We start from the raw sequence: 23,254 nt of genomic DNA on the forward strand, positions 1-23,254 counted from the left end.
AGCCTGTACATTGGTATCATAGTTCATATGGTATTGTATTATGATTAAGTTAATTTTGTCTCCCCTACTGGAATATGAGGTCCTTCTGAGCTGAGAACTTCTTATATTTATCTTTATTCACCTAGTATTAGAAAAAATAATGCTTAAGTATATTCAGGTAACATCTGTCATCTTGCCATCTCTGCGAATTCTTGCTATATAAGCGATCAATTTCTAGCTTCTACCTTCAGTCTTTCCTTTTAAAGTGGCTTCTTTTTTTTTTAAGATTTTATTTGTTTATTTATTTGACAGAGAGAGACACATAGAGGGAACACAAGCAGGGGGAGTGGGAGAGGGAGAAGCAGGCTTCTTGCTGAGCAGGGAGCCCAACTCGGGGCTCGATGCCAGGACCCTTGGGACCATGACCTAAGCCAAAGGCAGATCCTCAAGGACTGAGTCACCCCGGTGCGCCTACTGTGGCTTCTTGCTATTCTATATAAACATGGCTTTCCTTCCTCAAGCCTTTTAATTCTAGAAGGTACAGAAGTATACTACATATTGCTACCACCAAGAAAATTAGTCAGCTTACTAACTCTTCTTCCTCACTAACTGCTAAACTCTTAAGCTTGTTTAAATGTGTGATGTCTTCCTTCCCAGAATTCCCACACTGTATTTTTAGTAACTTTCATGGCATTTACTACACCTGGACTTCTGTTGGAATTATATGTAGAAGTGAATATTGTAAAAACATGAAACAACCATTTACTCCTGTATCCCCCATTTATAGAGGAGAAAACTGAAATTCAGAGAGAAAAAAAAAATATTTTCTTAAACTCAAACACACAAGTTAGTCTTCTATCAAGAAAACAGAATGGGGGTGCCTGGGTGGCTCAGTAGGTTAAAGTCCCTGCCTTTGGCTCAGGTCATGATCGCAGGATCCTGGGATGGAGCCCCACCTCGAGCCCCACATCGGGCTCTCTGCTCAGTGAGGAGCCTGCTTCCCCACCCCCACCCCCGCCTGCCTCTCTGCCTCCTTGTGATCTCTCTCTGTCAAATAAATAAATAAAATCTTAAAAAAAAAAAAAAGAAAACAGAATGACAGTTCATTCACTTTTGATTCCCAGCCCAATCTTGCTTTGCCTAATAAGCTTCCTAGAAAGTAAGGAGGATACAGCTTTTGTTTACAACCTTACATTGCCAGACCAGCCAGTATCTTGCAAAAAAAGAAGAAGTATTATATAAGTAATTTCAAGACAGTTTTAGCTACATGCTAAGTGCCTAGGTTAAGTTCATTTATTCAGTATTTGGTAAAATTTTTCATCTAAGAAAAACAACCAGAAACATAACTAAAAAGGTAAAAAAGGCCTCCCAAATTAAGCATTACTTTTAACAATCTATTTTTCAACTTCCTACATACCTGTATAATCTGTTCACTATATATAGGATACCTAAAAATACCACCCAAATTTTTGGTATTTGTGAAATCTATCATGTCTATAATTCAGAGGCCTTTCCTCTTATTGAATCACTGTGAACTATTTCCCTAACTCTGAAGAGTATCAGTAAAGTAGATTATAAAGCCTCATAAATTAAAGGAACTCCTGCACAGATGCTTACAGCAGTTTTATCCATCACTGCCACAACTTGGAAGCAACCAAGATGTCCTTCAGCAGGTAAACAGACAAACTGAGGTACATACACACAATGGAAAATTATTCAGTACTTGAAAGAAATGAGCTATCAAGCCATGAAAAGACATGGAGAAACTTATTGCATTAGAAATTAAAACTGGGGGCGCCTGGGTGGCTCAGTGGGTTAAGCCTCTGCCTTCCGCTCAGGTCATGATCCCAGGGTCCTGGGATCGAGCCCCGCATCGGGCTCTCTGCTCAGCAGGGAGCCTGCTTCCTCCTCTCTCTCTGCCTGCCTCTCTGCCTACTTGTGATCTCTCTCTGTCAAATAAATAAATAAAATCTTTAAAAAAAAAAAGAAATTAAAACTGAATGAAACTAGAAATTAAAACTAAATGAAAGAAGCCAACCTGAAAGGCCACATATTTTATGATTCCAATTGTATGACATTCTGGGCAATGCAAAACCACGGAGACAGCAAAAAGATGAGTGGTTGCGAGGGGTGGGGACAGCAGGGAGAGACGAATACCCGGAGCGCAGAGACTTTTTAGGGCAGTCACAGTATCTGTAGGATATTGTAAGGATGAATGTATGTCATTTTACATTTCCCCAAACCCATGGAATGTGCAACACCCAGAGTGAACCCTAAGGTAAACTACAGACTTTGGGACATTTATATGTCAATGTACGCTCACCCTTGCTTAAAAGAATGCACTATTCTGGTGAGTGACGCTGAAAATGGGGAGGCTGTGCATGTAGGGAGCAGGGGGCATATGGGATACCTCCGCACCCCCTCTCAATTTTGTCATGAACCATAAACTGCTCTAAAAAGTCTTAAAAAGTTTTTAATAAAAAAGCCCTGTTCTGAATGGCTTATTGAGAGGTATGTACATAAAGTGAATATCCCTAAAAGTCCTATAAAATAAGGAAACTGAACTTCTAAAATTTCAAATGAGCTAGACCCCAAAAAAAATTTTTTAGGGATTCAAATTTGCATAATTAAGGTAGATGAGCATATTCATCTAAGTTTATCATTTTGGTTTAAAAAATATAGCTCTGTTCTCTGACTTATCAATGTTAACTATCATACAAGGATAGACTGGTGCTACTTGGGCTTGTTTTTCCAAACTTATGCAGGTGTACTGAACAAATAGGCTAACATGGTATGTTTAAGGTTATAAAAAAAATGTTAATTTCTATTTAACTGAATCATTATTCTGTTAAACTTACTTCAACAATAATTACATTTTGTTATATATCTGCTTAAACATAATTTAATTTTGTTACATATGTGCTTAAACAGAATTTCTGAAATCTTAGGTTACCAAAATATTAAACTGATATTAAATTGAGTTAATTAATGTATAATTATTGGGTACCCAGGTAATTTCTAAGATAGAATACTAAAATATTGGTTACTAAGCATAATTAAAAAGTCTATGTGCTTCTTATTTTTGTGCGCTATAAAATGGTTATGCCTTTCGGTCATTTTAACAAATGTGCTCATTTTCTCCACTTCACAAAAGTGTTCATGGTATGTAGATGGTTTCAGAAAGTTGTATTACCGGTATTCATGAGTTCTGGTGGTCTACTAAAATGCTTGTGCATGCCAGAAAGTTCTCAGTTATCCACCCCTCAGAGTTTCTCTTTTTCTTTGAAACAGAAGTTGGCAACTTAGATTAAAAGTTGTAATTGACTGCTTAAGACTACAATAGGGACAACAGCACTGGATAAATATAACGATGTATATACTTTTATTTTCAAAGAATAGTTTTGTCCTAAAAACAGCAATTCTTGGGCTTTTTTTAAAAAATCTTTGTGTTCTTGGAAGTTATTAAGGATGCTGAAGAGCTACTGTTTATATAATCATGTATTATTGAATACTGAAACTTACTGCATTAGAAATTAAAACTGATAAATTTTTGTTAAAGATTGTATTTACTTATTTGACAGAGAGAGAGAGAGAGAGAAGTAGGCAGAGCAGCAGACAGAGAAAGAGGAAAACCAGGGTCTCCGCTGAGCAGGTAGCCCAATGTAGGGCCCGATCCCACCATCCTGGGATCATGACCCGAGCCGAAGGCAGCTGCTTAACCTACTGAGCCACCCAGGCGCCCCAAAACTGATAAATTTTTAACAGATATATGAATACATTTGAGAACAGCAATCATGGATGCACTGCATATTAAGACAACATAAATATGGTGATGACAATGATGAAATTAGTGTGGCCTTACACATCTCTGAAATATGTCAAAAAATGTCAGTTTGTTTTTAAATGTGAGGGCATAATGAAACAAAACTTGAAATAATGTAACTTTTGTATGTCTTTTTTGATAACACCTGACTCTGAAAAGAAGCTATGAAAATTGTTAAAATTCACTCAACTTTGATGGGCTTGTTTCCTTGGATTATTGATTAATGCCTTTGTCTACAATGTAAAAAGTTATTCTTAAACTCTGTGTGTCTCTGAGATAACTGAAATTCTGTGTGTTAATAGAATAATTTCTGCACTTAATACTGAGTTCACTATGTTATGTCTTTTATTATTTAAGGGGGGGAAGTTAAAAAAAAAGTTCATTTATGAAAGAACTATTCAATAGTGTTCCTGAACATATTTATTTTAAATATTTCATTGTCACCTTGATTAAACATATAACCATATAACCAAATGTTAATCTTACTCAAACATTCAAATCTTCTAACAACTTTTAAATTTTGCCTTCCCAAACTCAGACTCTGAATATAGAAAAAGTCAAAAACTTTCATGATATGTTTTTATAACTAAAATTATCTTGGAGATTTCCTAGCAATTCCTTGAAAAGCACAGGGATATTTTCTCTTACCTTATAAAATGAGATGCTAGAAATAATTTGGTTTGTTTGATATGTTATTATTATAAAAGCTGCACACAAAAAGCTGAAAAATGAGAAGAGATGCTCAGCCTGCCTTAGGGTGACCTTGTGTATGTGTAAATTTTATGAATATGCATATGAGTATTTCAGAAATCATATGCCATATAGAAAGTCCCTAGAGATACCCCAATGCCCTTGCTGTCCACAATATGTTTTATTTTCCAGAAAGACAATGATCAAATCTCTTATGAAATAGTTGCTAGGTTTTCTTATATTTATTAGAGTCCTGGGCAGTACTTTGCTCAATGATATTAGACAACAATAATATAATATTGCCAGTTATAATTTGTTATTATTTAAAATGTTTACTTGGTCATAACCTTTACCTCTTTATTCTAAATCCCTGGCATCTTGTAGGACAGTGGTTCTCAACTGGGTATACACATCAGACTTACCCATAAAGTTCTACAAAAATATATTTGTCTAGGCCCTACTCCAGACATACTCAATCTCTTTACTTGATATTCTTGGTATATTCTTGCTATATTATGTCTCAGGATTATTGTATGCTGTATCTCAAGATTTTCCTCAAATTTTCTCAAATTTTATTTGCCCACTTTTATAAATCAGATATAACTTCAAATCCTTTGAAAACAGTATTGGGAGCGTGGGTGGCTCAGTTGGTTGAACACTAGTCCTCAGCTCGGGACATGATCTGAGAGTCCTGGGACAAGTCCCGCCACCGAGCTCCCTGCTCATTGGGGAACCTGCTTCTCCCTCTCCCTCTGCCACTCCTCCTGCTTGTGCTCTCTCTCTCCCCGTCAAATAAATAAAATCTTAAAAAAAAAAAAAAAAAAAAAGAAGAAGAAAGAAAGGAAGGAAGAAAGAAAGAAAATAGTCATACTCCTTGCTCTTTGAGACATTTTCTCTAACACCTTTTTGAGCAGCTTCATTATTTTCTTCATACAACAGAAACAATCAAATTTTCTTTTTCATATTTTATTTTTATTATGAACCCTCACCAAACCTTTCACATTTGCTTTTGGGTTTTGTTTTGTTTTGTTTTTCATTTTGTTTTGGTTTGGTTAGGTTTGGCTTTTTAGCAAACTATAACTGACAGACAACGTTGTATATGTTTCGGGTATTCAACATAGTGAATTAACAATTCACTACATTATGCAATGCCCACCATAAGCAGGGCAATTATCATCTGTCACCACACATTAATACAATATTATTGACCATATTCCTTTATCTGTACTTTTCATCCCTGTGACTTATTTATCTTATAACTGGATGGCTGTACCTCTTAATCTCCTTCATCTATTTTGCCCATCCTCCCCAGACCTTTCACATTTGAAAATTATTGGTAATAAATTAACCATAACCATTAAGCCTCTATCATCTAGAGTACTTTAGTTTTATTTCTGATGACTGCCTAAAGGCTCCGCTATAACGTACAGGCCAGAGTTTGTGTTTTCGACAAAGTCAGTCAGTCTCAGAGCCTTGGAAAAAGGTTGTAGCAGATATTTCAAATTACTGACACTTCAAAGAATAGAGGATTGGGGACATCTTCTGAAGTGATATCACTTAGATAACTTTCAGTCCATTCCAGCGGACTAAGGCCAAACTTCCAAGACTCATTTTAGTCAAGAAGCAGAAAGCTTCATGAGAGGGTTAAGGTAAAATCCAGCAAAACAATAATTAATTGCATTGTATTAAATAATAATAAGAGAAATTTCATTGCTTAAAATATTATTGATGCTGTTTTAATGATCTATTTTTTGGGCATATAAGGAAGCCCTCCCTCCTCTTCCTACACTGTGACCTACAACAATTTAGTAAACTCTGCTTCTATAAACTGAAATATTTTTAAATCACATCTAACTCCTACTGATTCCCTCCATCCCTGAATTCAGAAACTCAGTTACTAAGTCCCTTCATTTTTTCATACCAATACTGTTTTTTGAACAAATTAGATAAATCTGTCTTTCATTTTACCAGTATATAACTGGAATATTGATTGCACAACCATCATCTTAAAGTGTCATTTTTTAGAAAGATGCTTGTTTAATCAGCCATGCCAAGGCACTTTTAAGGAACAAAGGTTAGCTATACTTATGGAGCCTACAAAGTCATCCCAGATAAGGTGGCCTATGCCTGGCTCACAGGGTCTAAACTTAAACGTGTTAAAGAGGGTCCCTTCCTCACAGAACAGGAATCTTAGCAAATTTTGTGAATCTTGAGAAGAGAAGAATTAACCAAAGTTATAGGCAGTATACATAAAATCTGGGACAGACATTTGTGTGGACCTAGTTTCCTAGCTTTGGGATAATAAATAAGAGAAGTTTGAAAAATCTAATCTGAAATTCCTTATGAAAACTTTCTCAGAAAAAAAGTTAGTTTTGTAGACATAGCAATTATTCTACACTACATGGTTCTAGGTGTGTAAAGTAAATTCAGGGAGGCTTGTAGACTAAGTTAACTCCCTTGCTCCACCCATTTAAATACTCAGGCCAAACCTTTAGGGACATGATTTATTTTGTTTTCTAGAATAATCTTTCTTTAAAATTATTATACTTGTCAAAGGAAGAAGAATACTATAGGAAAAAATTATAAAAGATCGAACTGAACCAAAAGATTACTGGTTGTTTTCATTGGGAAATAAGCCATTCCCTAATACACTCTTCCAGGGGCTCTGAGACTTTCATTGTCTTGAAGCTATTTTACAACTCTGTAAATGGTAGCAATGCAAATAATATTTGTCCACAGACATGTCTCATAGAGGGACAACTGACTGCCCTCCTCCCTCACCCCTCCCCATGTGGACAAAGCCACTTCTATGTCTATTTGTAAATATATTACAGCATTCCCGATTTATCTATACAATTCTGCTACTTTGAGCTCTCCTCTGAATACGATACAACATTTTACTCACACCCTCATAAACTAGTGAGTTCTAAAAAACTTCAAAATTAAATGTTAAATTTGCATTAGAGTCATGATTATATCTTCTTTTAAAAATTATTCTTTAATAATAGTCTCAGAGACATTTAGTCTAATGGGATAAATGGAAAATAAGGAAAATGACAGATCCAGTAAGTGGCATAATTTGGGAAGCATAAAATGCCGAGGGAACTCCAGGAGGTACATTCATTCTAGACCTGTGACATCAAGAAAAGTCTTCTGGAAGAAATGACCTCTAAGCCAAGACTAGAAAGACAGGCAAAAGGGAGTACAAGTAGAAGATTAGCACTTCAGACTGAAAGACTCACATGTTCAAAAACAGAAGATAAATAAATGGTACAGAAGAGAAAATAATGTTCACTACAAAATATAGACCATTTCTTAATTGGAGAATGGAAAGGGACACAAAGAAAGACAAGGCTAAAGATGTAAACAAAAGACTTGAAACAAGGAGCTTGATCACGTTGAGAAGTTGAACCTTATCTTAAAGGCATCAATGGGAAGTAGTCAGTTTAAATGAGTCTTCAGGACTAGAAGTTCTGGAGTCAGTGTCTGGCTTGGAATAATGGCTCACTACTTATTAACTGTGTGACTTTTGCCATGTAAATTAAGTACTTTGTAGTTCTGTTTCTTTATCTGTAAAATGGGAACTATAGTAGTCCCTTCACTTCCTAGAGGCATTATTAGGATTCAGTGAGCTAATAAAGGCAAAGTACCTGGAAAGTACCCAGCATATCAAGGAACTAATGACAGTAGTGATAGGAGTAGCAGTATTTGTGTTTCAGAGAGATCATTCCATTGTCTTTTAGATCATTTTAGCTACACTGTGGAGGATAAATTAAATAGGCAGAAAAACAGAAGAGTTAGGAAAATAGGAATTAAGGATCCTAGAACTAAAGAGAAGGGGAGAGACTGACAAGACATAAAAGAGGCACGAGAATTAGGATTTGAGGACAGATTGGGAATAGCAGTTGCATGAGGGACAGAGAAGTAAAAAATAAATGCACAAGAGTCCTTGACTTGGAAAAGAAGCTTATGTGGGAACATTCACTGAAATAAGACACCCAAGAACAACTACTCCAGGTTACTCAGGTAACATGGCAGGCACACTAATACAAAAATAAGTCTGGATCGCAAAAAGAGGAATGCTTCAAAATATCACAGCAGATAAAACATTTCATTTGCATTATGGAGAGAGTACATCAGAGAAATGGGAAAAGGGTATCTGAGACATACAAAATGGCCCAGAAGCATGAAAAGACTGCAGTTTGTGTGAAACAGGAAAAGGACTCAAGACTGAAGGTAAATAGGATGTATGACCTGCGGTAAGGTCTTCATAATCTTCTTTCCTACCCAAATGACGTCTTGGCCATTACTAAAAGATCATGGCTCCATGGTCCTGTGACTTCTGCTGATAGCCATCCTGATAAAAAGAAATCTTAAACACAGTTTAAGATTTTCATGAAAAAAACTAACTAAAAAAGTAACAGCTTTGCCAGTTAAACAGCAGATATCCACTATAGTCATAAACTAATGGCACAGAAATTTCATAAAAGTCAGAAAGCACACATTAAAGAAGAATTTTTACATATTACTACCTCTTATGCCATTAAATTATAAATCTTCCTGAAGTTCTATAAAGTAGCAAAATTCTCAAACTTGTTATTCACCTATAAAAATGATATTCTACATACAGCAATTTTATCTACGCCTCATAATAAATTAGTAAACATTCATGGCCTTGCACTATTTTAACAAAACTATTGGTTCCCACTTACGGAGTATTTTTCACATGCCAGGCATGGTGCTGAGTGCTTTACAGACTCGACCTCATTTCATTCTCACTGTATTCTGTCAGATCAGTAAAATCAGTCCCATTTTGCAAATGAGTAACTAAGAGAGATTAAGTCCCTATCTAAAGCAACACTTCACACAATCTATAAATACAGAACCAGTATCCAAACACACATCTGTTTGATCCCAACAGTTATAAGACTTTATTTCTGACCCCTCTCTAAAAGTGTACTTTTCTCACAAAGATTGACTCCTCTCACTCAAGAAACACAGAGAAACCATGGCCCGAAGTGGGCGTGCTATATGCAAGCAGCAAATGCTATAGAAACATGAACCATGAAAATGGCAAGCAGAGAGTTGGAGGTGGGATCAAGCATTTTGAAAACAGCCTCAAGCCATTAAGTATAAATGTGAACAACAGAGATCTAAGGGCAATGGAGAGATCATCTTGATAGCAGCAAAAAGAAACAAAATTACTCCTTTTATACAGAGGCTATGAACCTCTCACAACTATGTGAAGGGATACTGTTGAGTATCAGTGGCATGGATGGGAAGACTTGGTCTGCATTATCTCAACCAGAGACAGCCCTCAATGTATTTGCAAAATATAGACCTGACATCAACTCAGTGTTTAGCAATCCTCAAATTCACTCCCAGCTTTGTATTTCCTCAGGCTGTAACACTGCTCCATTCTTCTCCAATCCCCAAAGTCCCATCCACCACATACACAAAGATAATTCGACATTTCTTGGAGTGACAAAAATCAAATTCATCCTCTTGTCACTATTCCTCTCTACCCTATGCCCCACAGAGCACCTCTGCATGCAACCTCTTTCCTCCTTCCCCCTTACACTCATCTTTGTTTTCACTCCTAATGTAACCAACCCTTTCAGATCCTTCTGATGCCCTCAGCTGAACTACTGCAATAGCCAACTAATTTCCATGTTTCCGGTTTCTCCCACAACAAATCCGCACGGAAATCTCTTCCCGACTACTAACACACGTATTTTGCCAGACCACACTTTCTTCAAGTTCATCTGAAGGACTAACTCTTTAGCAAGGCCTTTAATGTAACCAAAACCCGGCTCCATTTACATTTACAGTTTCATTTCCTATTTCCCTATACAAAATTCTCCACTGTACCCCCGAAAAAATCGAATTACAGCCCCTGAAATGTGACTTTGAACTGTCCCACTGGTTCTTCCAACTAAAGAAGGAAGACATACTCGAGGAACCCGTAATAAGCCAACAATTATGAGAAATCAACAACTCCATGTAGTAGAACAAAGGGTAATGATTTCTTTGGATTAATTAACACAATGATTTCAAATTTTAAAGATAATGAGGGGGAAAGAACTGTTATGATAAACTATTTTTATAAGAGCTAAAATAAAATAACTGAGTAGGATCTGGGTAAGCAATCCAAGCAGAAAGAAAATAGCTTCATTGCTAATAGCACATGGTTTTGAGTTAGACATACTTGCCTTCAAATCTTAGCTCTGCCTCTGATAAGCAGCCTGATCTCAGGCAAGTTTCTTAACCCTCATTTGGGGGAAGATACTATCTCCTAGCAGTACTGGGTGGGTCTGAAGACAAATGAATTATGCATATAAAGCACAAAGTATACTGCCCAGTACATGGTAAGGGCTAAATAAAGAGCTTTTTAATAATTGTTATTACTGAAGCAAGTCTCAGATCCAGTGAAAAGGTAGTTTAGCAAGAATCAGTGTACAACAGTACATGGTTAAAAAAAAAAAAAAAAAAGATGAGAAATACACACAGAGTACTTGAATCACCTGTAGTACTCAGAATATTCACCTAAAAGCATATAGGAAAACCATTCTTCAAGGCCCTTGGCTAGATTCCTCCTACATGAAGTTTGGTTTCTCCAGATATAATGTGAAGTGTTTAAACAAAATGGTATCTAATGGTCCTTTCAGTCCCAACCTTCAAAAAAGTGTGTCAGAATGGCCATGAACTGGAATTCTGCACATTCATCACCATTACCCAGTTAACTGCTTTTGCATTTTACTAGGTATGTAAAGGCTTATTAATGTTCCACTAGCATCATGAATTCTGGAAAACAAAACAACATTTCAGCCCCAACTAAAATATTTCTATCACCAGTTTATCAGTCACAAAGAGAGACAATGATAGTTGGTCTCACTGAAAAATTTACTGTAGCTGAACTCAAGCACATGATCACCCTTACGTGAAACCCAAAGTGAGGAGTATTAGATTTCTTAGGAATTCTCAGGGGCAGTTTAAGAGATAGAAAATTTAAAAAAAATAAAATAAAAAAAGAAAACATAACCTGGACAGGAGGTTTGTTCTTGGGTCAGTGGACAAGAAAGAATCAAGAATACCAGAAGAAGAATAGTATTTCAAAGTGCTAAAATGAGTCGGTAAGGCTCTAACCGAACTACACATTACTTGAAAACAAACCCAATTATACATCATATAGCCAAACCCTGTCTTCACTGGGGATTTCTTTTGTATACTTAAGATATTTATAAATCTATTCTTTCTCTAGAGAGCTAAAAACAAATTAAGAGTGCATACCTCTCTTTTTATGTGAGCAATAGTCCAGGACTGCATCAGATTCAGTTAATATTTAACATGCCCATTTACTGATTTTTTTCAGTGTAACTTCCTAGTCTTAGTATAGATTTTCACACATAAAAAGTTATCCTTCTACATATCAAAATCACTTGTCTGTATACTTATCTGTGAATGAACTGCTCTAAACGAATATTTTTCTGTATACTTATTTCTGAATGAACTGCTTTAAACAAATACTTTTGTCAGGTTTCAACTTATAAATTATGAGAATTTTAAGAATCATATCTGTGAACTTAACGGTTAAGCTTATACATTTTTAAATTTTAACAGTGACAAGACTGTTTTATACCCTTGTTATGCAGGCAAAAAAAAATAAGAGTATGTTCATCAGATTTCCATAAAAATTGAAATCTGTGTTTTAACCATATATTACATAATTCATTTCAAGATGATAAATCTATAATATAAAATTTTAAAAGATTTTTCTATTTACATATATCATGTCAAAATAATTCATAATTTTGGTCATACTAAATACTTAAGGGACTATCGAAGACTACAATTTAAAATACAAATGGAGGGCGCCTGGGTGGCTCAGTGGATTAAATCCTCTGCCTTCAGCTCAGGTCATGATCCCAGAGTCCTGGGATGGAGCCCCGCATCAGGCTCTCTGCTCAGCGGGGAGTCGGCTTCCTCCTCTCTCTCTGCCTGCCTCTCCCGCCTACTTGTGATCTCTGTCTGTCAAATAAATAAATAAAATCTTTTTAAAAAAAAAATAAAATAAATAAAAAATAAATTTAAAAAAATAAAATACAAATGGAATAAACTCATTCTGAAGTCTCATTTCCTTTTAAGAAAGTAAAGCTACAGGTATGAATTACATAAGAAAAGAAAATATCAATTCAACATATATGTAAATGATTCAGACAACATTGTAAAAGGAGAGAACTAATCACTTATTTACAGCAGTTACTACTTCAAGTAGACAGAAATAGTAAGAGGGTATTCAACAAAGTACAGTATTGTCAAGTTTTTTTGATGGGAAAAATTTTTAAATGTTTCCAAATATATTCCATGGGTAGATTAAAAGAGAGCAAAAAATATGTTGAAACTGTAAACATTCAGTTCTTATTAGTTTTGATAAAAGGGCTTCCTCATCATCCATCTATCTGGAAACTTTAAAAGATTTTCCATATTCTGCACACATGATGATCTTTTTCCTCACAACTGGTCAAGAGAAAGCACTTACTAGCAATCCATGTATAGTAGTAGTTGCTGAAGTAACAGTAGTAACAATAATAGTACTCTAGTTATAAATGATTTTTAAAAATTATGTGGTTCCAACCTGGTCGCCAAAATCCTCTGGGAATTTCCACAATACCACCGGATCTGTAAATAATTGACATACAGCATTAAACAGAGGCAAAAGAGCACATTTACACCAACATTCTTGTTAAGACATTGTTAGAGCTACTTTTTAAATGATTTTTAAATTTCTCTTTAAACATTTACAGTTGAAGAGGTTAAAAATAAAGCATTTTGATCTAAGCATTTTAATGATCTTTGAAAACAGGAAAAATAAAATTAATAACTTAGATTATTTTTTTTCACAACTCACTTTTTTATTGTAAGGGCCTATTCAGGCAGAGCAGCCCCACCCCAGTTAAACTGCCATTTTGTTGTAAAGCTTAAACTGACTTTGCCCCCCACCAGGGGAACTTATTTAAAAGCAAGTCCGGGAAACCAGTCCCAGGTAACAAAGTCCAAGTACAAGGGTGGGTCAGGCCAGGTGGAGGTATTCAATCAGTGGGGGCGCATATTGTCTCCTAGCTACCAAGGAGTATGGGCCCCCGCCCTTTGGGAGCCTTTTGGCACCAATCCTAACCAAGGTGTGATAGGCTGGTTCAAATGTCTACTAGGGTAAATTGTAATTCAATTTGTCGCCTAGCATCACTGTGGCGTTTCCTGTGCATGTGTTACAATCTCATTGGCCACCTGTGTGTGGCCAGGCCCAACCACATGGCCTTTGCTCTATAAAAGTTAGTCTGGAAAGCAGGGAGGGGTCGTCCTCCCTGTAGGGGCGGCCCCAATTAGTCTGTTTGATGGTCGGTCTGATTCCTGATGCTTGGCGCGAAATAAAGCTTTGCTTGACCTTCACTTTGTATCAGTCTCGCTCTTTTAATCACGGACCCATTATTGGGGTACCCAATTTTGGGGGGGACCCAACATTATTTATATACTCTATATTTTAAGATTCTGAAATACGAATTTTAAGATTTAACTACACTTGACATATTTGTTTTAATTTGAAAAGAAAAATATAAATGTGGCAAACATGCAATTAAATGTATTATAGTTCTTAAAAATTAGACCAAAATATATCATTTTAAATTTCCATTTAAAATCCTAAATATTTATGAACACTGTAATAATGCTTGCTTTATATCAAAATTCACTTTTGAAATCCCATATTTGCAAATCTATGAAGCCTTTTATAAAATAATAGATATAAGGAAGTAGTTATACGGTATCAAGCTTACTTAAAATACAAGTGATATTTGCAGGGCATTTTAAAGAAATTTTTCTAATATATCTAGTTATTCATATATAAAAACCAATGTTTTATAAATATTCTCACTGGTTTTTCATTTTCATCAATTCTCACAATATTTCTTTTCTACTTAGCATATTAAAAATAAGTCATTTTAATTAGCACTAATAAATATTTTGGTTGTACATTCATTTTTTAATTGTGTCAAAAACAAACTTCTGAACATCTGTACTTGTGCTTTAAAAAAGGATAATATTACTTCTAAAAAAGGCTTTATAAGCTCAAGATAGTAAAAGTAAGTACCACAGATACAACAGGATTTGAATTCCACTCCAAGTAAAAAGGATAGACCATTTATGTTCACAATAAGTTCTACTCCATTATTTCCACTATTCTGTATTGCTTTTATAAAAACAGTCCAAGAATGCACAATTTCAACTTTTTAATTCCAAAACTCAATAATTACCTAGCAACATTTTTAGCATGAGCTATCTCCTCTTGCTGTATTACTTAGTTCAAAGGAATTTTTTCAATTATTTTAAATTAAAAAGAAAAAAAAGCATACTTTATATAATTAACCTTTTTTATTTAGTAAGGAATAGAAGGTTTCTATATAAGTCAATACAAATTAAAAATCATTTAAAACATCTTATATAAAAATTATGCACTACAAATTCACAAAGATAATATTAAATGATTATCTCTTCATGTAAAACAAACTGTAAAATTCTAAAATGAATGACAAGTATTATAGGTCACCAAAAATTACTCGAGACATGGAAGACTATTTTGGAAAATATATATGTATGAGTGAAGAACATGTGTTATGTTGGAAAATATGTATGTGTGAATCAGTTTTACCTCAATGATAGTATTAAGATTTGAATTGCATAAAACAAAAGTTAAGTGATGGAATCTTCATGAAATAGTGTTATTATTTTGATAAAGTTAATACACTAATGGCCATATAATCAAATCAATTATACAGAAATTCAGAATAGCTCTAGCCTATACATAATGGAGTTAAAGAGTTTTGACGTGAATATTTAAAACATCCCTTTTGAACAACCTCAATTTTACAGCTGTCATTTAAGAAAATGTTTGTGACAAATTTTTTACACTTATGTTTTAAAACCAGAACGTGTACCTTGTACCAACAATGGTTTGCCCCTATTGTTCACAGCATTTTCCCAAGTACGTTTTGCTAATTCACTTTTTCTCTTCCTCTATTATACTGGTTTTTTTTTTCTGTATTGCCTATTCTTTCACAGAAAGAAGTAACAGGTGAATTAATGAAAACAGCATCTACTGGTTTAATTATTTAATGAAAAATATCCTATTTCTTTTCATTAAATGAAATTTCCACTTCAGCACTCAAAACTTTATTGTAATGTGAATCCATATTTTGAAATGGATTAACTTAGTTACTGCCTGTATTGTTAGATTTACACCATATCTGACACATCTCTGTAGAAACTTTTCACAAGTACTGCAAAGAAGAAAAAAAAATGGCTCTGAAAAAGAAAAAACCTAATTCTCAAACGTATGCACAAAGGCTGAATCTTCTATTCCCTAAGGATTACTTTCTAGATATCAGATCTGATCAGGCAATGTTAGGTCAATTTTCTGCTTATTTTATGGATGAAAGGATGAGAACCGCTGGCAAAAATCACTGCTACTGGTGAGGCCCCACGTACACTGTGATTCTTTTCTTACCAATGTCTACTAGTAATTCAAGGGAGACTCCATATCTTAATTTTATAGCAACTTTTGCCACCAACAATCTAGAAACCAAATAAATATGATTGGAAGAATACATGACTTGATTTGCACATAAATGTAGTTAATCTCTTATTTTAATAACAGATGTTACAGTATAGAAAGGAAAATATAAAAATTTTTATATAAGAATATTTAAAATATTATTTGTGCATCACCATCACAAGTATTCCAAATCCAGATGACTTTTTTTTTTAATGTAAAGTGAGATAAATTCAGCATTTTTTTTCCCTTTGCGATCAGGTCTTTCGTATTTTTCAGCCCTTCACAGAAAATAATTAAAACAACTTAAAATACTAGTGTGATTCAACCACATTATTAAAATGGAGGGCAGGGGCGCCTGGGGTGGCTCAGTGGGTTAAAGCCTCTGCCTTCGGCTCAGGTCATGATTCCAGGGTCCTGGGATTCAGCCCTGCATCCGGCTCTCTGCTCAGTGGGGAGCCTGCTTCCTCCTCTCTCTCTGCCTATTTGTGATCTCTGTCTGTCAAATAAATAAATAAAAATCTTAAAAAAAAATGGAAGGCAAACTTTTTAATTTGCGTAAATGAATACCATTTACTGACTTCTGGGGAATTCACAGATGAATCTTTAAAATTACATATTTGTAAAATCACAGTTCAGAGACTATATACTTTTGAAAGGTAGACTATATATTAATAAGTAATATGATGGATTATAGCTTTCAGTGTTTGATTTACCTACCTTGCAGAATCAGAATTTTATAAAGGAGAAAACCAAGGCCAGAACAAGCAGGAGTCTGTCTTAGTTATACTAAGGCTAGTCAACGTGAGAGACCAGAAATTTCTTCGTTGAGATCTAAAGAGCACCTATTTTATTTTATTTTATTTTATTTTATTTTATTTTGATTTCGTTTATTTGAGAGAGAGCAAGGGAGCATGCACAAGTTGGGGGAGGAGCAGCAGGAGAGGGCCAAACAGACTTCCTACTGAGCAGAGAGAGGGGCTCAATTCCAGGACCCCAAGATTACAACCTGAGTCAGACATTTAACCGACTGAACCACCCAGGCACCCCAAAGCAACTACTTTAAATAATTTCCAGAATCAATACCTTTCTCTGTCCCATTTAAGTTCAATTTATTCCATTCAAAACTCTATACAGCACTAAAGAAATAGGGTAAGTCCCTGAACTCCAAAGTCCTATAATACACATGGGGAAAGAGCTCTCCACTTTTATGCAAACTATTGTTTTAAACAAGGTATCCTGCAGAAATACTTGGGCTCAACTTAAAAATTCACTGGCCAAATAATTTCAAAAAATGTTCTGAATGAAGGAATGGTGACGTCTCTTTAATGTAAACGAGCAAGACTCATTAAGGAAAATATGTAATTTTATTCTTCCGCCTATGGAGATATAAGGATGAAATAAACAAAATAAAGTCTCTACAATTTATAGAAAAGAAAGTATACAAAACATATAATGCAATAAAATTTAATGACTGTTACACTAAATGTACAGGATACTACACTACAACATATGGAAATCTAATTTAAAGTCACTGAACTACTTAGGAAGGAAAGTACATGCAAACTAACATGTCAGACACGCAAAGGATGACCTGAGTTCTAACATGGGCAAGGGAGAACATTCCAGACTGGAAAAATAATATGATGTCTTGGAAATTAATAGAAAGCACAATGCAATCTAGAAACTGAAAAAACTGGAAAAAAAAAAAAGTAATATATCCCAAATGTAGAGAACAAGGGAGAGAATCTCAAGGGATGAAGCTGGAGAGGTAGGGGACAGACTAGAGTTTAAAATGTATCCTGGGTATCCTAGAAAGCAATTAAAGCAGATGATGACATAAACCAAATGAGAAAAAAACAGGAAATGTATAAAGAATACAGCTAAAGTGTATGTTGTTATGAAAGCCAAGGGAAAAGGGTACATCTAAAAAATTCTCAAATGTGGCAAAATATTAAGCAAAGTGATTACTAAAAAATGGCAACTAGATGTAAAGCATAAAGCCACAATAAAATGAGCTTCTGTGAAATGATGGGAAGCAGAAGGCAGCCCTGGGATCATGCAGTGAGAATGAAGGAGAAAGGGCAGGCTGAGTGTATGGAGAGAACTTCTTAACAAACACTGTACACGGAAGAAGAAAATAAAGGTAGGAGGAAAGAAAGATGAAGCTAGATAGATTTGTTTTCTTTTAGTATGATGCAGATTTGAATAAGTTTAAATAACAGAAATTAATGAGCCAGCAGAGAGCCCAAGAGAAAAGAGATGATATCTCTGAGAAGGCAGGAAGAATGGCATCCTGATCAAGATAATGAGATTACCTTGGAAGGAAGCTGGAGAATGGTTTCCATCGTTAAAAGAAAAAGAGAAAATCTGAATCCAAGGAGATTTTAGAACTTGTGGTGCAAAGGAAAAAGTTTTGTGTAAAAATTTCTAATTATTTTCTGTGAAGTAGGAGACAAGCTCTCTGCTTAAGAGAGAAGTTGCTGGTGGCTGATGGAAGAAGTGTGACTATTTCAGGCACTGTTAAGTATCAGATTTGGTAGGTATCCAACCTAGTGTTTAATGGCAACAATGTGCTATTTCCCCAGCATCATCAAACAGCTTAGGTAAAAGATAATCGAAAGATTCAGTCAGGGTTGAGGTTTTTGTCAGTCATGTGTGATGGAAAGAAAATTAAAACAGAAGAGTTGTTATAGATAGGAATTGCTGATTTAAAACTAATAAAAAGGGAAGTGAGGTGGGTTTTTTTTCCTGTAAAATCCATTACCACTAAATGCTATACCAAATCATGCTAATGCATTTTAAAACTGTATATTTTCAGTAGAAAATCTACTGCATATATCTTAAGACCTAGGACTGACAAATATGGTAAAATCAATACATGCAGGATTTATAATTATGAAATTAGGTGGCTGAAGTTCTGTCTTAAACTAATGAATAAAAATGCTTTCTGTCTCTGATCAGAGTCAGGTACTGGAAAAAGTAAAAGCAATTTCCATTCTCTCCTCCTTATTGCCCACTCCTTCCCTCCCAAGTTTACTATGCAAATATCATTTTCTATATATGGTATTATGTGAAAAATATTAAAAAGCATGCATGGAGTTAGGTAACTACATTTAAAATTATTTTTTCCAGGGCGCCAGGGTGGCTCAGTGGGTTAAAGCCTCTGCCTTCAGCTCAGGTCATGATCTCAGGGTCCTGGGATTGAGCCCCACATCGGGCTCTCTGCTTAGCAAGGAGCCTGCTTCCCTTCCAATCTTCCTCCCTGCTTCTCTGCCTACTTGTGATCTCTGTCAAATAAATAAATAAATAAATATTTTAAAAATAAAATAAAATAAAATAAAATTATTTTTTCCAGCTTTATTGATAATTGACACAACAATGTATAAGTTTAAGGTGTGTAACTTGCTTCAATATGTGAAAGGTTCATAATAAGGTTAGTTAAGACAACACAAATCCTTGTATAATTACTAATTTTTTGTTTTTGTTGTGGTTATGGTGAGAACATTAAAGCACTACTCTCATAGAAAAACTTTCAAGACAACAATATGGTATTGTTAACAATAGTCACTATGCTGTACATTAGATCCCTGGAACTTACTCATGTTGTAACTGAAAGTTTGTACCCTTTGACCAACATCTCTCCCTCAGCTCCTGGCAAACACCATTCTACTTTCTCTCTTTGAGTTTCATGTGTTTAGACTTCACATATGAGTGAGATCATACAGTATTTGTCTTTCTCTGACTTATTTCACTGAGCATATCCTTAAGACCACTCCATATTTTTGTAAATGGCAAGATACTCTTCTTTTTATTTAGGGCTGAATAATATTACATTGTATGTATTATGTATATAATATATATATAATATTTCATTATACACACACCTCACATTTTCTTTAACCATTCATCCATTGATAGACATTTAGGTTGCTTCACATCTTGATTACTGTGAATAATGCTGCAATGAACATGAGAGTGCAGATCTCTCTTCAAGATAATAATTTCATCTTCTTCTGATATATACCCAGAAGTAGGATTGCTAGATCATATGGTAATAATACTTGTAATTTTTTGAGAAACTTCCATACTGTTTTCCATGGTGGCTATATAAATTTGCATTTCCACCAACAGTGAGCCAGAGTTCCCTTTTCTCCACATCCTTGCCAGCATTTGTTCTTTTTTTAAGATATGTATAAGATAATATGTCAATATGGTTTTGATCTGCATTTCCGTAATAGTGATGTTGAGCACATTTTCACGTATTTGTTAACCATTGTATTTCTTCCTCAGAAAAATGTCTATTCAAGTCCTCTATTTTTTATTTTTTAAAAGATTTTTATTTATTCATTTGAGAGAAAGCACGAGAGAAAGCAAGAGTGGGGCAGGGGGCAGAGGGAGAAGGAGAAGAACTTCCTGCTGAGCAGGGAGCCTGATGCAGGACTGGATCCTAGGACCCCAATATCATGACCTAAGCCAAAGGCAGATACTTAACTGAGCCAACCCAGGGGCCCCCCTCTGCCTATTTTTTAAATGAATTATTTATCTGATTTTTTGTTATTGTATGAGTTCTATGGATCCATATATATTTTGTATATTAACCCCTTACCAGATATATAAGATATATAAGCCAAATACTGCACAATCTCACTCATATGTGGAATCTAAAAACATGTATATGGTATGCAAATATTTTCTCCCATTCTGTAGGTTGCCTTTTCATTTACTTAATTGTTTCTTTTGCTGTGCAGAAGCTTTTTAGTTTGATGTAGTCCCACTTGTTGTTTTCTGTTTTGTTGCCTGTGCATCTGGTGTCATATCATGTCACTGATAAGACTGATGTCAAAGAGCTCATCATCTACATTTTCTTATAAGAGTTTTATGGGTTCAGATATTTAAGTTCTAATCCATTTCAAGTAAGTTTTTCTGATTGGTGTAAAACAGGGATCCAATTTCGTTCATTTGAATACCAATATCCAGTGTTCCCAACACCATTTATTTAAGAGACTGTCCTTTCCACATTGATAACCCTTGGCTCCCTTGTGAAATATTTGTTGACCATACATGTATGGGTTTATTTCTGGGCTTGGATTCTGTTCCACTGGTCCACATGCCTGTTTTTTTGCCAATACTACAATACTATACTGTTTTGATTACTACAGTTTGTAATACAATTTGAAATTTGCAAATGTGATGCCTCCAGTTTTGTTCACATTTTTTTGGCTATTTGGGGTCTTTTGTGGTTCCATGTAAGTTTCAGGATTGTTCTTATACTTCTGTTTTTAAAAAGTCCATTGAATTTTGATAAATATTATACTGAATCTATAAATGGCTTTCTGTAATATGAACAAATGTTAACAATAGTAATTCTTCCAATCCATAATCACGGGATATCTTTCCATTTATTTCTGTCTGCTTCAATTTCTTTCATTGATGTCTTACAGGTTTTTTTAAAGATTTATTTATTTTAGAGAGAAGAAGAGAGAGAGTGCATGAGCAGGAGGGGCAAAGGGAGAGGGAAAGAGAGTAGACTCTCCCGATTTCTTGGTAAATCCATGGAGCCCAACGCAGGGTTCAATCTCATGACCCTGAGGTCATGACCTGAGCTGAAATCAAGAGTAGGGCACTTAACTGAGTGATCCAGGCACCACAATGCCTCATAGTTTTCAATGTACACATCTTTCACTTCCTTGATTAAATTCATTCTTAAGTATTTTATTGTATTTGATGCTATTATAAATGGAATTGTGTTATTTCTTTTTCAGCTAATTGTTTGTGTATAGGAATGTACTGATTTTTGTATGTTGATTTTGTATCTTGAAATGTTATTGAATATATTTATTCTAAAAAATTTTTAGTGGAGACTTTAGAATTTTCTATATCAAGATCATGTCATCAGTAAACAATTTTGCTTCTTTCTTTCCTATTTGTATGCCTTTTCTTTTTCTTGCCTAACTGCCCTGGCTAGGACTTCCAGTACTATGTTAAATAAGAGTGGTGAGAGTGGGCTTCCTTGTCTTGTTCCTGATCTCAGAAGGAAAGTTTTTACTTTTCACCACTGAGTATGATGTTAGCTGTAAGACTGTCACATGTGTACTTTATTATGCTGAGGTATGTTCTAGATTCTATATCTAACTTGTTGAGAATTTTAATCATGAAAGATATAAAATTTTATCAAATGCTTTTCCTCATCTATTGAGATGATATGATTTTTATCTTTCATCCTATTAACATGATGTATCACACTTATGGATTTTCACACCTTGAACCATCTTTGAATCCCAGAATAAATCTCACTTGGTCATGGGTTTGGTTTTGTTTTGTTTTTGAATTTCAAGATCTAACTGGTTTAAGTGACTCATGAATCAGGCAGCATCCCATCTAGCAAGTAGAGGAGAGCTCCCTCATATATGATCCTTTTAATGTGCCACTGAATTTGGTTTGCTAGCATTTTGTTTAAAATTTTTGTACCTAAATACATCAGGAGTATTGGCCTATAGGTTTTTTTTAGTAGCCTTTTCTGGCTTTTGTTTGTAGCTTTTTCTGGCTTTATCAGGGTAACACTGGCTTTATAAAATGAGTTTGAAAATGTTCCCCCCTTTTCAATTTTTTGGAAGAATTGGCATTAATGCTTCTTAAATGTTTAGTAACTTCACCCACAAAGTCATCTGGTCTTAAGTTTTTCTTTGTTGAGGCTTTTTTATGACTGATTAAATCTCCTTACTTCTTATTGGTCTGTTTAGATTTTCTATTTCTTCCTGATTCAGACATGGTAGGTTGTGTGTTTGAATGGTTGTCTAATTACTGACATATAGTGTTCATGATAGTCTTTTATGATCCTTTGTAGTTCTATGGTATCAGTTGTAATGTCTCCTTTCTTATTTATAATTTTATTTATTTAAGTCCTTTCTTTTTTTCTTGGTAAATCCAAATAAAGTTTTGTGAGTTTATCTTTTAAAAAAATGGCTCTTCATTTTGCTGATCTTTTCTATTGTTTTTCTATTCTCCATTTCATTTATTTCCACTCTTTATCGCCTTTCTTCTGCTAATTTTGGCCTTCGTTTGTTCTTTTTCTAGTTCTTGAAGTATTAAAGCTTAGTTTGAGATATTTACTTTTCCCTAATGTAGGCATTTATTGCTTTAAACTTCCTCTTTGCACT

General features: G+C 34.8%; 1 protein-coding gene across 2 annotated transcripts in view; it reads right to left on the reverse strand.

The window, feature by feature from the left end:
* DENND1B (DENN domain containing 1B) overlaps positions 1–23,254 on the reverse strand; it is a 242,907-nt gene that overhangs the window by 164,462 nt on the left and 55,191 nt on the right. For both annotated transcript variants that reach the window (XM_032878198.1, XM_032878197.1), the window contains exon 3: positions 13,128–13,171. In XM_032878198.1, the coding sequence (XP_032734089.1) occupies positions 13,128–13,171 (44 nt within the window). The remainder of the gene's footprint in view (positions 1–13,127; positions 13,172–23,254) is intronic.

The sequence above is a fragment of the Lontra canadensis genome, unplaced genomic scaffold (assembly GCF_010015895.1).
Source record: "Lontra canadensis isolate GAN:19392208 unplaced genomic scaffold, GSC_riverotter_1.0 scaffold63, whole genome shotgun sequence".
In the NCBI taxonomy this organism is placed as follows: Eukaryota; Metazoa; Chordata; class Mammalia; order Carnivora; family Mustelidae; genus Lontra; species Lontra canadensis.